This window comes from Psittacula echo (genome assembly GCF_963264785.1).
Source record: "Psittacula echo genome assembly, chromosome: 3".
NCBI lineage: Eukaryota > Metazoa > Chordata > Aves > Psittaciformes > Psittacidae > Psittacula > Psittacula echo.
In genome coordinates this window covers 73,780,095-73,797,817 of record NC_137736.1, presented here as the reverse complement: position 1 = coordinate 73,797,817, position 17,723 = coordinate 73,780,095, and the positions used below count along the sequence as shown (strand labels likewise).

General features: G+C 37.3%; 1 protein-coding gene across 1 annotated transcript in view; it reads right to left on the bottom strand.

Moving 5' to 3' along the window:
- DZIP1 (DAZ interacting zinc finger protein 1) overlaps window positions 1-17,723 on the bottom strand; it is a gene marked incomplete at both ends in the record, with an annotated part of 37,900 nt that overhangs the window by 1,242 nt on the left and 18,935 nt on the right. Inside the window, 8 exons of the mRNA XM_080613543.1 lie at window positions 4,480-4,610; window positions 4,966-5,168; window positions 6,038-6,088; window positions 6,280-6,409; window positions 6,766-6,961; window positions 7,273-7,418; window positions 10,408-10,467; window positions 17,456-17,512. Of these exons, the coding sequence (XP_080469669.1) occupies window positions 4,480-4,610; window positions 4,966-5,168; window positions 6,038-6,088; window positions 6,280-6,409; window positions 6,766-6,961; window positions 7,273-7,418; window positions 10,408-10,467; window positions 17,456-17,512 (974 nt within the window). The remainder of the gene's footprint in view (window positions 1-4,479; window positions 4,611-4,965; window positions 5,169-6,037; window positions 6,089-6,279; window positions 6,410-6,765; window positions 6,962-7,272; window positions 7,419-10,407; window positions 10,468-17,455; window positions 17,513-17,723) is intronic.

Here is a 17,723-nt window from a genome sequence, read left to right as displayed (position 1 = left end):
ATGCAAGCTGGCAGTTCAGTTTGCTATATAAGCATTCTGTATTCACATTAGAAAAATTTCACATTGCAATGAAAGCCTTTTCAATTTAAAACTAACTTATTTAAAGAGAAAATTAAATAATGAATGTTTAAAAATCCAAATGTGCTTGAAGTTACAATATGTATTCCTCTTAACACTCACCATCAGCATGTACAAGCATATTTTTAATGAAGTGGAGGATTTGCATAGTGAGTTCACAAAATGAGAGTCAAGTCAAACAGAAGAACCTGAAGGCAGTAAGCTTGAGGTCTGCCTTGCCTCACCTGCCTGAAAACTACGTATCTTCATTCAGCTTTTGAAAGAAGACTACAGCATTTCCCTGCCTGTCAATAAGATGTGGTTCAACGGAATCATGCCATTATTAGAGAGCCTAACTGCGGAAAGTGAAAGATGTTTTCCCACAAAACTAAAACCTTGTTTCACTGGAGTCTCTCAGTATTACAGTAAGATGCAGAAGGTGCTTCTATTGCACAGCAGAAAGATTCAGATGCTATTAGAAAACAATGTGAGGTATGTACGTAGTAGAGAAAAATCAACAAATATGAACGTGTCATATGTCTCGAAAGAAGGGAAGAGACTGCAGTAATGCTCTACCTTGCAACATAACCCTTACTTTAACAACGCAAACTTTTTCAAAACCTGACAGATCTGATCAGTGTGCTATATTATTAACATACCACGATTCAACATTTTGCTGTTTTAAACTATCTGCATTTGGAGGGCGTGGTGATGGGAAAGTCAGAGTCACATAGGCTAAGAAATGCTGGAGGAAGTTTCATCAAATATTCACTAAGTCTCAACTGATTTTTAAAGTATAAAATATTGAGAAAAAAGGTCAACTTCAAACAGAAATCACTTCCAATAGAGTGTAAATACACAGCATCAATTCAAACTGCTAAGCAGTTTTATTATGTCCAGGACTTACCCTAAAAGAAATACCATAACCACGACGTCTGGTGCAGGTGAACTCAGGTCATACACCCCCAGGTAAGCATAAAATTCATTTTCTCTAAAATGCTTCTGAAGTAACTTCTGTGAAACATGACCTTTATAAAACATACCACAATGGGTTGCCTTATAAAGGTTTATGGTATTGTGGGTTTTGAGAATGACCATTAGCAGCTGTATTTCAGCTATTAGTATTTAAGCTAGTAAAAAAACCCTGGATTTTTGAAGAAACCATCATTCCAGTGGCACTTTGTGCATATGTCTTCAGGCACCTTTGAATATCCCTCCTAAAATTTGAAGAATTAACTTGAATTATACATCTGTATTTAAACATACATATATGATCTGGACTCACTCCAACAGGTCCATGTCCACAGGCCCCAGAGCTAGAAGCAATACTCCAGGTAGGGGTCTCAATGACAGCGGAACAGAGGGGGTGTAGGGACTGGGGCACGGAAGATCACATGATGTGACGGGAAATTGCCAGGAGGGGCGGGATCCAGCTGACCCTAGGGAGGCGCTTAGGCAACGTATATAAGGAATTGTAACTGCGCAATAAATCGTTGTTGACCCGCATTCTGTGAATGCTCTATGTCTTGACCCTAGTTCGGAGGGAACTAGTGCTTCCATCCCTTACCACACGAGTAGCGAGAAACTACAGGGGAGAATCACCTCCCTCAACCTGCTGGGCACACTCCTGTTGATGCAATCCAGCCGGCCCTCTGTGCTGTGAGTGCACACTGCCAGCTCACGTCCAATCTTTCATCCAATATCCCCAAGTTCTCTCCACAGGGTTGCTTTCAATACGTTCATCCCCATGTCTGTACTGATGTTGGGGATTGCCCCAACCCAGCTGCAAGACCTTGCATTTGGCCTTACTGAAGTTCATGAGGTTCACACTGGTCCACTCCTCAAGCCTGTCAAGGCCCCTCTGGATGATATTCCTTCCCTCCAATGCATCAACTGCACCACTCAGCTTGGTGTCATCTGCAAACTTGCTGAGGGGGCACTCAATCCCATTATGTCATTAAAGATATTGAACAGTACTGGTCCCAGTACGGAACCTTCAGGGACACCATTCATTACTGGATTCTACTTGGACATTGAGCCACTGAGTGTAACTCCTTGGACATGGCCACGCAGCCCATTCCTTAGCCATCTAACAGTCCCTCCATCAAACCCAACATCTCCAATTTAGAGGTAACAATGTTGTGGGGGACTGCCTTACAGAGTTCAGAAGATAACATCCATAGCTCTTCCCTTGTCCACTGATGCAGTCACTCCATTGTAGAAGGCCACCAGATCAGCCAGGCACAATTTGTCCTTGGTGAAGGCATGTCAGCCATCTCCAATCACCTTCCAGTCTTCTGTGTGTTTCAACATATCTTCCAGGAGGATCTGTTCCATCATCTTACCAGGCACAGAGGTGAGGCTGAGCGGTTGGTGGTTCCCACAGCGATCCTTTTTACTCCTTTTAAAAATGGGTTTGCTGTTTCCCTTTTTTCCAGTCAGGGACTTCACCTGAATGCCATGACTTTTCAAATATGGAGAGTGGCTTGGCAACTACATCAGCCAATTTAAAACCCTGGGCACCATCTTCTTCAGTCCCATGGAGGTTCAGGTTCCTCTGGTGGTCTCAAACCTGATCTTCTCCAATGATGGGAGGGACTTTATCCCCCCAGTCCCTGCCTTGAGGTTCAGGGGCTTGAGGGATGTGGTAAGAAAGTTTATCAGTGAAAACTATGACAACTTTAAAACATAGATTTTAAGGCTTATTTTGCTACAGTTCTTTGCACCTGAAACTTTAACATAGTGGCTCACTGTCTATAGATCTCTACAAAATCTAACGTCCCCTAACTTTAACTGTGAACATTTTATAGTCTTGTATTATCTGACATTGCAGAGAATCTGAAAGTAACATTTTGATATAAAATTACACTGTAAATAGTCATGTCTGAGCTGGTAATTTTGAGTCTGGTGGAATTTGTAGCTCCCATGCAGTCAACGGACAAGTTAGGTGTCACCAACTAAAAACTAAAAGTACGAAGGCTAAATGTCATTGCCCTACAATTACATCCGAAGTTGATTAAGACAACCACCCCTTTCTGGAAACTGAAATAGAAGTGTCACTGTTTCTGGGAGGAGTGATAATTTTCAGATTTAACTGGCAGCCAGGAAGCCCTAAAGCATCAGTTTTATTATGGATAACAGGATTCTCAGTAATTATTATTTGTTTATTTAGTGAAGAAAATATTTTCTTGAATGCTAGAACTACTGTCTGGCTGTCTATTTCAATCTAATAACAACTACTAAAAGGCAAATAAAAAGCATTATCTGCTGTTGACTTCTGGTTTGGAGTAACTTTTTTCCTTTTAAAAATTGTTCAGGCAAAGATCAATGTGCATCAAAGTAGTTTACCAATTATAAAACTATAAACTGAGGGTAAGATTGGGACCCTAGGAGCCTGAAGGGTGAAGAGTAAGTTCTGTTAGTATTGTGAACACATGCCATACTCAAAAATGGAATTTCCCCTCCTCATCTAAAACTTCCATATCAGATGAAGCTCTAGAAACAAAAATATTTTAAATTATTAGATAGGCAAATAAATATTTTCCTCCATGAAAACAAGATACTAGGAAAGCAAGTAAAGAAGGGGTCTCTCTGTTTCTAGAGTAAGAATCATAGAATGGTTTGGGTTGGAAGCGGCCTTAAAGATCACCTAGTTCCAACCCCCCCGGCCACAGGCAGTGACACCTTCCACTAGACCAGGTTGCTCAGAGCCCCGTTCAACCTGGCCTTAAACACTGCCAGGGATGGGGCAGCCACAGCTTCTCTGGGCAATCCGTGCCAATGCCTCACCACCTTCATAGTGAAGAACTTTGTAAAATCTAATCTAAATCTACCTTCTTTCAGTTTAAAGCCATTACTCCTTGTCATATCCCTTGTAAAAAAAATCCCTCTCCAAATTTCTTTTAGCCCTCTTTAGGTACCGGAAGGCTGCTGGAGGGTCTTCCTGAAGCCTTCACTTCTCCAGGCTGAACAAGCCCAACTTTCACACCTTGTCTCCATAGTACAGGTGCTCCAGCCCTCTCAGCATCTTCATGGCCCTCCTCTGGACTCTCTCCAACAGGTCCACATCCTCCTCACATTGGGGGCCCCACTACTGAATGCAGGTGGGGTCTCAGAACAAGAGATAAAAATGATAGCAATTGTGCCCAAACTTTGTGCTAGCTGTAACAATCCAGAACAGTCATGGTATAACGTAATAAGCAGTGTGGACGAAGAAGTCTCTTGCACAGCTCACTTGCTAGCCCTTTTCTATATACCAGTGCAGACCTGCTTGGAGAAACTAGCTAGCTGTAATTCCAAAACAGTCTTTTAGAATGAAGTAATTCACTGTTTCAAGATAGTTTCCAGCATGAAAAAAAGTAACACACATATATATATAGTTCAAATGTTTAATGAAATAATAATGACTACTAAAAGAAATACCTTCAGTTCTTTCACCTCTTCTTTCTTTATAAACGCCTGTGCAACATTAACCCCTCCAGCTGGTTTGTTCTTATTTCCATAGTTAGAAAGACTCTTTCCAACTTGTTCAGTCAGCTTCTGAATAACTGTTCCTAAAGTTCATAAAAGATATGTTGACGGTTTCCATTCACCAGGAAGGAGCTTTACTGTAAATATTCTGGAAATCTTCCACAAAGTACGAATAAGTAAAAGAAAGCTCTCTGAGGCAAAGATTGTGTCTTTTTCTGCATTTACATAAAACAGCATGATGCACATCTAATTTGAACTTACATCTTTAAGTACTATATTAATATAAACACATGAGCAAAAACATAAAGTGCGTACAAATATATACACATTCTAGACTAGTCTGCCTTCATCAAGTTTTCTAACACAGAAATATTATCAGGAAATGGAAAATCATGCACAGCTGTTAGGACATGCATATACAAAAGTAGGAAAAAAAACCTTTTGAAGTTTTGGCAGGTGTTTCAGTTCCAACAATTTTGCTTTCCCCTGTCCCATCCATATTGCTTTTGCCAGAAGCCTTCTGAAGAACACTGACTTTGCTGCTTGATGGTTTTGACTGGTTTTGTAATAATTCTGGTGATATGTAAGACTGTTTAATGTCATCTTCATCTACTTCTTCTTCTGAACTGAACGGTGGAGTTCTATGCAAAAAAAAAAAAAAACAAAACCAAAACAAAACAAATAAAACCCAAGGACTTACTGGGTTTCAGCAACTGCATTGAGATATATATATATGCACACATATATATATTTATTTAACCTTCCTTTCCAATAACGTGCATTTTCCTTTAGTGAAAAAAATAAGAGCTGTAATAAATTTTAACTATCCATAAAACCAGTCAAAAAAAAAAAACAAACCCACAAAAACCACACTGCTAAGTAAACTCAGAAATTTATCACAAAATGATCTGTTATATAGACATGACTACTTCCATCTATGCAACTATCTTTTATGAAGTAACAGACCAATGTATAACAAGTCTTGCCAGACAAACAAAGGCAAATGGATCAGAAGGGAAAGCAAAGATAAGGGTCAAGGAATCTGCACCACAGAATATCTGTTATGACTGTGTTAGATGAAAATAATTTAGGAAATCTGTTTTTCAGTGCAGGAAATAAAAAAGTGACATATCTGAGGTCAGTGGAAATTGAAATACTGTGCTTAATTTTGGTCATAGCAAGAAAATGTCAATATACAGAAAAAAAAAGGTCACACCAGTGTTTAAATGCTTTTAACAGGGTCAGAAAAAGCATCTGAGAAATAAACTGAAGGAAGTGATACTGCCTGATTTTACTGAATGTCCCTCTCTAGTTCACAACCAAGAAAACATCTGATAAAAGCAGAACAGGCTGTCTTTCAGGGATTATAATAACACACTTAAATAGTACTTTCCATATGAAATGCACGGTCCAGAAAGTGTTTATAGTTTTAGCTTAATTAATAATAGCTTTTGTGAATATTCAGTCATCAAAAATGTTTTCTTCAAAAATACAAGGGAACAAAACATACGTGTTGCTAGATGTCCTCCTGGCAGCAACATTTCCCAAAAGCTTCGTGGATCTAAAAATAACAAGACAAGTTGTTTCAAGACTGACAGTCAACTAAGTAAGCATAAAGTTTATATAGAAGTAATATGAATTCTTTGCTCAGTTCTTTCAATATTAGCAGGAAATTGTTACATCAGCCAAAAAACTCCAAACCCACAGGATGGATACGTGAGCTATGAGTACTGCGAGAACAGCATCTCTTACTTAGGTGTAGATGTATTCTCAGTGATGGCTGGTCTTTGTTCAGGTGGGTGGACAGCAGTTGCAGAGCGTTTTACTTGTTTTCGCGGTGTGGCAGATGAGGAAATTCCCAGTTGATTGTGCCTCTGTTTATCTGCAAGAGAAGTTATCTATTGCATCATTAATGTTTGGTTTCTTTCATATTTAATTTCTCAAAGTAAAGATGCCTCTGCTGCAGATTACAGTTTTACAAAAAAGAAGGAAAAAAAGGGTTTTTTTTCTTCAAAGCAGTTCAGAGTTACCATGTATCTTGCCAATGCAGGAGCTAAGATTTCTGCATTTAAACACAATGTCAAGAACCCTTTAAAGAAAACTGTTTAGTTGGCCATAATTATATAGAATATTTATATGAAAATTTATGAAAGCAGCTATATAGAAATGTTGTTAAGCAAAACTTTAAACGGCAGTTATAAAATGTAAGAGAATGAAAAAGCCAAAACCCATTTTAACCTTCTGAAGGAAGCTGAGGACAGGAAACAGGTCTATTACAAGACAATGATTTCTCTTCAGCCCTAAAGCTGACTTGGCGTTCAAGATGTTCTCGAATTCGGTGAAAGTCAGGCTCTTGCTTCTGTTTGCATACTCTAGCAGATTCAATAGCATGCAAAATTTTATTTAAGCGATCATTTGGGATACCACGGACACCCTAAGGAAACAAAATGTAAACAGAGGGGCTATTATTTCTGGCATTTATATCCTACAATCATACACACTCTTTCGAACTTCAAGTATTACAAAGCTTGGACAAAAATCATGAAAGTTGATAACACTACTTACAGGTGTAGCCATATCCTTCACAGCTGTAATTGATGGCCATCCTCTCAGGTTGATGAATTACACTTATTTGTAACACGTGGAAATTTGGCTTTGGATTTTATAGGTTGAGGGTTGTGGTACAAGAGTGAAAGACAACAGCAAAAGTGGGACAAAGATTCAAATAACTCAAAATAATCTTACTGCTTTAATTCCCAAAGATTCCAGCTTCTCCTCCAAGGCTTGCTCCAAAAATACTCGTAATTTTTTAGTTAAAGAGGGATCAGTCTTCAAAGCATTTAATAAATACTGGTTACTTCTACTTGTTTTACGATCAACTCTCTCAGTTTCTAAAATAAGAATGGAAAAGTGCACTTAAGAGACACTTGAAAAACCTACAGTACATGGGACAATTAAGAACTGCTCTGAAGCATGCATTTTTGATAAATACATAGACATACATGTGCACTTTTTGTTTACATGGAGTTGTATTCCTTTTAAAATCTTGGGCTAACTTACAAAAGTCAGCTCACCTGGAATCTGTATCTCAGCACCTCATACTACCACAAGTATCCTTTACTTTTCTTGCTACAGAATCACTGTAAAGTTATATGCCTGAATATTTAGCAACAAAGATCTTTACTACTAGAACTGTACTTCGTAACTTCTGATAAAGAAAGACTATCTTCTGATAACTAAGTTCTCTAAAAGTGTTCTTTCAAATCAAAGCTGAAGTCTAGCAGGAATTACAACAGGAATATGACAAACTTCTTAAGAAAAGCTTTAAACAACGTCATGTTCTCTAATGAGAAACACCTACTGAAACTGGATCTTTGGAAAGTAGTAACACTTTCAAAAGTCTGGGTAAAGACAAAATCTTAGTCTGAGGTTCTCTCCAAAACTCTATCAAGGACAAAGTTCAATGTCGTGTTTTCTTCTATGCAGGCCTATGACATCATAAATATTTAAAAGCAGACAAAGAAGTTTCTATTTTTTTCCCTTGCTTTAAGCATCAGTAATGACAGAAACTCTTATGCAACAAAAAAGAATTACCTAGACAGATCTTTCATTGAAGAATCTTGACATTTAAGTTAGGCTAAAGTATTATAAGGTCATACAGGGGAGTAAAGAAGCAAAACATACCCATTTGGAACCTGCCTATAAAGGGTTTCTGGCAAGGCAAAATTTTACTGAACGCCACTTATGCCAAGTGAACCAATAATCTGCAGGACTATGGTAGCTGCTTCTGTATGGCAGTGGTCAGCAAAGCTGGCAAAGCATTACATAACATCCCAAGAAAGTGTGCTGTAAACCACCCTCCCAACTTCATCCCCTGAAATGAAAGGCACATCTTGAGCAGGAGTCTGCCTCTTTCCAATATGCCTTACAAGGCAGCAGTGTCATTTGCCAGCCCACAAAGACGTAAATGAAGAAATAATCCCATATTGTGACTTCCAAATGTTTTCTGTCAAACCAAACATGCCACTTTTTCTATTTTTAAACAATGGCTGCTTAAAAAGCAGTTCCATTTACTTTTCATTTTTAAGGGAAAGATGAGCACCATGAAGAGGACCCAAAAAAGCCTCAAGATACACAAATGGTGTTTAGGTTATTGCGAGGGATTGGCTTCCGATAGATCCTGGAAAAGAACTATAAGTAACAAAAAGTGAATGACAGTCCAGCTACCATACTAATAGATCTGTATTGAAGAGGACAGAATCAGCTGAAATCTTATCTAGCTTTGGGAACTGTGTGGGCAATATAGTCCCTGACAGAGGTGGGATTAAAAGTGATTTGAAAGCTGAGTCCTAGAAGAGGCAAACTGCTGGTTGGTGAGGAAACACAGATCTATCAGACTATCCCCAAGTCAGGAAAAGGTGCATTATGCAGTATGAAATCCTCCCAGAAAGACAGACAAGAGACATTTTAAAGTGAAATGCTTCAAGGAGCCTTCTGAAAATCCCATCCCTTTCAGATGTTAATCCTCACAATAAAATAGATCAATCTAAAATAATTTTAAAATGCCTAATTACTACATACTAATATGTGTAACAAGACTATCCAGCATTATCCTTATTAATGAAAATATTATTTCTTGCTAATTAACTCAAGCCAAATCCTCTTTGCCAGAGCCAACTAGTTACGGATCTATTTTCTCATTCATTCTTGTTTGTTTTTTTTTTTTTAAAAAAAAAAACCCTAAATGCTAGATCTAACAACTTCGAAGAAAAGGGACCCGGAGTCTGGATCACTGTCTCAGCTCCTTCATAATTCCATGAAATAATGTGCCAAGTCAAGAATTTTCACACTCTCCCTTAAAAATAGCTGTCACCAAAACCAAAAAAATCTGGGTCTACCTTTTCAAACTGCATTCTTTCCTTCTCTCTTTTGTACTGCAGGCCATGCCTTTAGGCACACCAGAAGAATCAAAGACAATCCATCAAGAGAGATGACGGCAAGCAAGGGAAATAGCAGAAAGAATGGCAAAAATGTGGGCAGTCTTTATTTCAGATTGTTCAAGAGTCAATGGATTTTCCCTGGGGAAACCTCTCAGTGACGCACAGGTGTATTCAAATAACAATTCTGCTTTCAAAACAGCATAATCCCTTCAAAATTTAAACTCATTGGCTATAAGGTTCAAGACTGTTTTGATTTTTGCACACAGTACAGATTATTACGCTATTCAGCTATTTGGTGTTTCATGCAAAGTACTGTTAGCCTTCTTCAGGAGAAGAATACCATGCAGGATGAACCAATGCTTTCTGTTCTGTCACTGTAAATGTGGCCTTGTCCAAGCTTTCCTAAGATGAAGCAGAGGAACAGCTGCCAACACTAGGCTACGTCATTTCATTTGGAATTGCACAACTCTGGCTGGATTTGTGGCTGCTTAGAGGTAGGTGTAACTTAGATTACTTGCAAAGGTATCTTTGGTGTGTTTGTGAAAGTAGGCAGCTTCAACCCCCACCACCACCTTCTTTCTTTTATCTGAACTCTGTATCCTCTTATGCAGAGTTTGAAAAAGAAGTGAGCACACATTGCAACAGCATCAGCATCAAACATTTTTGCTCTGTTTAGCCCTAGTGCCTTTAGACACATGGAATATGCCTGCCTTAAAAAGTTAGCCAGATTTTGATAAAAACATTCAATTTGGATAAGGAAATTGTAATATTTACAAGTATTGATAGCAAACTGGAGACTGACACAAACAAGGAATGTTCCCACCCAAATCACATAAGCATGCTGAAATACAATGAAAACCGCCACACGTACCAAATAATATTTACTTTTTTATTACCAAGAAACACATGCCACTGTATTTTTTGCTGAATCAACCATTACCTTTTTCCTCTTCTGAAAGCTCCTCTATGGGCTCCAGCATATGTACCAAGGGTGCCTGCTCTAATAATGAGGAAGAACAGGAACACCAGACAAACAGGATAGAAAAAGGTCAAGGTCCAGAGTGGGAAAGGCAAAAAAAAAAAAGATGCTGATGTCAACTTTCCTGATTGCTGACAACTTGCTGAACAATCACAAACCTCATGCATTGCGACTTCTCACTGCCTTGGTGGTACACTTTTGTAGAGAAGACCCTAATACAATGGTCACTTCAGGAGTGATCCAGTTGCCCAAGCATGTGTGTCTACTGTCATCAGAGTTTTAAACCATCAGCACAGGGCTGGCTGATACCTCAACACAACTATAGAAAACCCCATGCCCTTCTGGGATGGCACCCAAAGGCCAGGTGGGATGTTTTTAGGCATCTACAATGACAAGACCACCTAGAATTAAGTAAATTAATACTATCATTCATTCCCCATAAGAATTTTAATTTTACAATTTATTGTAAAATATTGTTCTGTGCAATTTGATACTGAAAGTTTACAAAGGCAAGTGAAATGGACAGGCACAGAAAACCTCAAAAATATATGGGAAAAATGTTAACTTATTATTCCATAGAATTATTAAGTACTGAATTTGTAAATGCAAAAAGTAAGTAAATTTTACATATATATATTTATGATAATTCCCAATAAAACCAATTTAAAAACTCTTTTTGATCACTCCAGTATAGTGAGAGTCAGTATTATCATGTGCTTTAAAGAAATCATGAAATGTCCTCTGCTGAAAACAGCTACCTAAACACATTCAAATTACCATTCCATAGGCTGTCAGGTACAAAGTACTGCTGAACTTAAGTACACTTTAAAATACACTCTGTAGACTTCAGATATAAGAGATGAATGAAAATGCTTATATGTAGATTAATAAAAATCCAGTTTTTAAAAATCTTAATATTCACCTTCCATAAATAAATTTATTTCAATGAAAACTTGAAGTTGAGTTTCTTCTAGGGCTTATGACAAAACTAGAGAAGCGCGGACTACACTTACAGCATTCAACTAATGGCAGTATAGAAGAATACAATTTACTGGCCAGTATTTTGGGCCAGGTGTTGGGTTTTTTTTTTGCCTCAGCCTTCACAAGAAATCTCAGGTACTATAAATGGTCGTTACACTCCATGGGGAGAAGGGAAGGAAGTGACATTGCAGTAAAGATGGCTGCTTTTCAGTACTTCTAGTATAATGAGGTACAAACATAGATGCACTGTGATGGGTAATCACAGTGAAATGAGTACTTGGAACTAAGCGATGCTTACAGTCACATCTCCAAATTATTCTCCATCTAAAGAGGACTAAAACTGGTGGTGTAAATGTTTAGGTATGGTAGCTGCTCTCTCCATGCTTTCCATACTTGCAGCTATATTCAGCCTCTCACCTGCTTTTCCAAGCAGGTAACCACACTTAAGATTTGCTCTCACATAACTTGTACTAAATAAAAAGTTCTAAAAAAAAAAAAAAAAAAATGCTTCTCACACCACCACAAGATGATAACAAGATGCAAATGTCAATATATTTTACAGAAAAAACAGCAAAACTGAGAGACTAATAGGCTTCTGGTCTTTCAGACTCTAAGGCTGTCAAATTTAACAGTGTTCAAAGCGTTTCTGGGCACTTGAACATGATCCTCCACACTACTGTTACTGGCACACTGTTGCCCTGCACCAGCTAACATTCTTCAAAACAGTGTTCGTGCACAGTTTGGGATCGTTCCCAACAGCCTACAGTGAGCCAGTTTTGGAGGACAGAGCCTGAAGCACAAACGAGATTTGGCAAGATTTAATTTAGCTGCATGGGCAATGAGGCCTCTGAGTTTCTTGGCTGGACATACTAGATAGTAAGCCAGTTGCTGTATAATTGGATTCAATCTATACTTGCTTTACCTGTACTTCACTCAAATGCAATCTGCTTAAAGGTGCTGACTCATCTCTGCACAAGCCCTTTTCTGGTAACTTGACAAGAAAAGCTCAGTCCTCAGAACTCAGACCTGAAAAGAGTCTGCTGATCTGGCAAAAAAGGTACATGCTTCTTTTCTTCAGTATACTAGAAACAGAGGAAGTTGAAGATCAGTAAAAGAATAGTTGCAAGAGCAAACCCAAAATGTATTACTGTTATGTGTAACACTGTTGTTCCCTGCATGACGACAGAGGAGGTTGAATTCTAAAACATGCAGCAGTGCAGTATCTGGAAACATCAACTCCTCCAACATAAGCAGGCTTTTTCTTTCTCTTTACCATGCACATATTCTAAGAGATATTTATTAAACATCACACTGGAATCAAATCTAAAACAATGCTGCTGATACAGACTGAAATCCTAACTACTTCTAATTATTGTAAACTCTAGTTCATCCAACCTTTTTTGACCAAAATCTCTCCAAGCCACAATCCAATGCTAGCCTTAAACAAGAAATCACTACAACTTCTGATTTAAATAGAGCCAGTTACCATCCTGCCAATTATCAGCCCTAAACCTACTTCAGCTGACCCTAGCAGATGCTGCTCTACATCAGCACCTTCAATATCAGATCTTGCTGGTCAGGATCTTACTCTTACCTTTCATCCCAGCCCGAGTGTTGAACCCAGACAGACTACTTACCTTCTTTTTGGACTCACACCTAGAAATAAATTACTTGTTCCTAGTTACCTCTCTTAGTTCCCCACTCCAGCTGAACAGTCATACTGTGTCCTTGCCTTACTGGAAGCGGATCCCAGGAGGCTAAAGCAAGGCAGAAGGCATGTTGTTCAAAGCAGGTCACCTGCTTTGGACTACCAGGGTACCGGCAGAATTGGAGATTACATCAGTCTTGCAGTTCAGATCCAACCTCAATTATACTTTGTTCATTGACACAATGTGATTCTTGGCTCTCATCTCCACCCCTTTCTTCACTATAAAATAGAGATAAATTTCAACTTCATAATTAAACCAGTCAGGTTCTGCTGCTACTTTGCTTAATTGATCCTTAACTTGACCATAACTCTCTTTTCCAATCAATGCCTATTTAAGCCTATTCCTAACCCTAATACAAGCTCAGCGATCCCTGTAAAACCCTGGCTCAGCAGTAACAAGATGTCTCTGGCTGATACTAGCCCTTTGCAGATCCTACCATAAACCAACAACTTCTGTTGGCATGGACCACCTTAACTCCAAAGCTAATTCAGTACATCTTCCTCAGCAGTCCCACACCTGACCCTAACCAAACAACATTATTACTAAATTCTCTACCTAGCCCAGTCACAAATTCTAGGCATATCCTCCATGTATGTCATCAGCCAGCCTCAGTCCCAAACCTACTCCTACCTTTATCCTCAGAAGAATAGTTCCTGTCAGTCTCAGGCCTGAACCTAACTAAATGGCAGCTTCCAACATCAGTCTTTATGCAGGCTGGACATACTCTTATCTCACTGGCCTGAACCAAGACTTATTAATATTAGCCATAATTAAGGCCAGCAACCTTAAAATGACCTTCACAATGATGTCTGTCATCCCACATCTTTCAGAATATCTCTTCTGCCAGCTAATATAAGTGGAGAGATAAAAGGGATATATCAAAAGTCTTAATTTCTTCAGTGGATAATTAATTCTACTACTGAAAAATTATGTACCTGGCATACTTTGACAAATCATTTAATATCTGTTTTAAAAAATATTTGAAGACAATTTCCATGCAGGTGGTATAGGGAAATATATTTACCAACAATGAGGAGTTCAGGCTGTGTATATTTCAAGCGTATCATACATTGTCTATTCTTATCTACTCGTTTAATTAAAAAAACCCACCGATATTCTGACCACATTACTGGAAAAGCAGTCTTCTGGCCAGCATTTAAAGGAGAAATGCTGTTTACTTCCTCTAAAATATTAAATGCTAAAGAACTTCTACCCTGAACAAAAGTGTAACAATTACCTATAGTGGAGTATCACCTACAGTAAGTACTTTGGACTTGCAATATGAAACCCCAGGATAAAATGTAGAACTTCTCTGCTGTAAATTGCTGCACTTCTTAAAAGATGTAAGGAATGTAAGCCATGGTTATAGTCATGATACACTCTTTTAATTTATACTCAAATTTCACATCCAAAGAGCCGCCAGACTTCATTTGTGATATCTGTAATTTTGACCATTGCATTTGTATCAATGCACTTCATATATTTTTCTCCTAACTAATCAATAGGAAGCCATATACTGCACACAGGCAGCATAAATTAATTTAAAACCAATATTCTTAAATATTATAAATTTTTGACACTTACCTGAGGCCTCTAAGTTAGGAGTCTAGTCATCTCAGACTCCTACAGTCAATGAAGAGACACAGGCAAAGAGCAATTCAGATCTTAGTTCAGCTGAACCAAACTCTGAAGGTGCCCCTTTTCTCTGTTAACTGTCTAGCAAAACTACTCTGCCTAAATTTTCATCAGATGCTTCAGCTATGTCCCTAACGATAGCTGAGCCTTAGTTCATACCATGTTTAAAGATTGATAGGTTTTAATGAACAATCTAATTAATGTGTTTGTTTTTTAATTACTGTCTTCAACATCCTACCTGATATTATTGACCTAACAAAGATTAAATATTGAACAAGTATCAACATTTCAATGTAGGAGGCAAAGCCTGATTTTAAAATATGACTTCTTAAAATAAAAAATCATCATGAATCTGTTGCCTTTGTGAGTTTGAAGTAATCTTTAAAGATAAGACTTCAGTTATATCTGCACAAAACCCTACAGCTAGCTCAGAAATAGAGAGAAGAGTTGTCAGCCAGGATGGCATTCAGGGCACACTATTTGCTCCTGCAAGAAATCAGGAATGTTAATACAAAAGCACCAGGCTAACACAGTTATTGCACTACTTTACACCTGCAATACTTCATTTGTAACTTACATTATCTTTTCATTACACAGATTTAAGATATGCAGAGTGAATATGAGGATACAAAAGCTTTCAAGCAACTTCAAAAAGTGTACTGAAGTTTACACTGGAGAGCCTTTTTCCAGAATTAATCTCCTTTCAAGAAGAAAAAGAAAAGGAAGATATTCCATACGCAGGCAATTGCTTTGTAGGAAAACTACAGCTCTGGTGATTCCAGAGATGCTCTGTGCTAAATAAAATTGTGAACAGAAGTTATGAGTGAGTGCTTTTATTTTGATAATGGCACAAGATGCAGCCATGAGTCATAATTCAGTATGTGATTCAATCCCTTGAGGAGCCCTGAAAATTCTGTGGAAGACACTATAGCCTCTGCTAACCTCTATATCCAGAAATTAGGTAGGGTAAGTTTAAAAAACTCCAGAAGGGAAGAAAGGAGACAGACAGAGAGACCTGCAGAGATAAACAAAATAATCATCAGCAAAGGAATCTAAAGGAAACACCTTCCTTAAGGTTTCATTATAAACTGATAGTGAATCTTTTGTGTATCAATGGCAGGAACAGCCTTGTCTATCTTAATATGCTTCAGAAGGTGCCACAAACTTCCTATTTGGAACAGCAAGAAATTAGGAAAGATCTGATGACCTGATTTAAATTGTCAAGAGTACAGAAAATGCAAATGTTCAGAGAACTGTTTTCCTCCTCAGTACTAATGAAAGTAAATGCGCTATGAAAGCAATGCTTTACAATTTTGCTGTGTAAGCCCTCAGCAGCAATACTCTTCATAAAACTTGTTTCTTAAATTCAGGGCAATAGCTAAGCTACGTGCCCTGTTATCTCTTAGCAAGAGCCAGCACTACTGTGTTGGTGCAATGAAGCTGATTTGAATGAAAAAGAATGAGATTATTTAAAATACTTTTGCTAATAATCTATTCTTAAATATATTACTACTTTTCTCCACAAAACATTTCATCTATACATTTTCAGATAAAAAGCTTCAAGCACTGAACTGCCAACCTTGCATATGTTAGAAAGAAATCCCTGTATTATTCAAATGATGTTATCATATAACAATCTATTTTCTTACATTTAATAATTCTTGTCATTACAAATATTTTTAAATCAACACTTCATAATTTTTCATTCCTTAATGAAGTTATATTGAAAGCTTCTGTTGTATACTGCCCTTCTCCCCATATGCCTTTTCAGAACTTTTTGCATTTGTTGTACAAGATAAATTCTGTACATTTTTCTTATGCAAATTCCATTTTGTCTCCCTATGACAGGTTTTAAAACTAAGAGATATAATGATTAAAAAATATTTAATTATAATTCAGTGATTCAAATTATTAAACTGGTTTTTAACATTTAAGCACTTTACTTGCTCAAAGTTCATTTTTCATTACTTTTCTAGTTTAAATGCAAATAAAGAATTAATGGATTGCAGAATATTGTTATGGTAACAATACTCTCCATTAATTTGCATACTGAGAAAGAACGAAAACTATTTTCACAAGGTACAAAACAATGCAATCCCTTTCCCCCAATTCTAAACAATATCACAATGCCCGAAGTTTAAATAAATAATGATCTATATTTAACTACAGATATACTCTGGAAGAACTATGTCCACAGGATGGCTGTCTATTTTGACTGTTTCTTCTTCTGTATTTTTCCTCCTTGCCATTAGACCTCACAAGAAAAATACACTATTTCAGGACTTAAAACTAAACATCTCCACATATTTCCTTACACAAATCCCAGTACATGTATATACCTATCCAGTATATGCATATACCAGATAAGCACATCTTCTGTAAGAAAATGACATTTCATTTGCTCAATTAGTTTTATTTACCTTAAAGTGCTTCAACACTATACATGTGCTAGGAAATGTTCTCAAATTATTTTCTTTTAGTTTTCATTTACTCTTTTCAATAGTACATCTTTACAATTACTTGATACGAATTCTCAATGCTGACACAGACATACAGCAAAGCAATTCCAAATACGTTCTTTCAATGTAACTACTCTTACAGTTATGATTCAACAAGCAACACATTTGAGAAGATAGAGGGTTAGATTTGAAAGTACTGGATCTGGAACTATCAAAAAGCCTTACCATGCATCAGCTGTAGACTTGGTTTAGATTCTTGAAGATGCTCTACAGTAGTGTTTACTAAAATTGCATAAGAATAAAAAAAAAAAAAAAAGTATTATAAGTAATAATACACATATACAGATTCTAAAACATAGCAATATTTAATCACATTTATAAATCATTTAAATTTTTGCTTTAATGGAGAAAAATTAAACAAATCATTTAGAAAGCAAAAAATGGTCCTTCACAACATAAAAGTATGTCTTTATATATGCTTAATGTTTTCAAT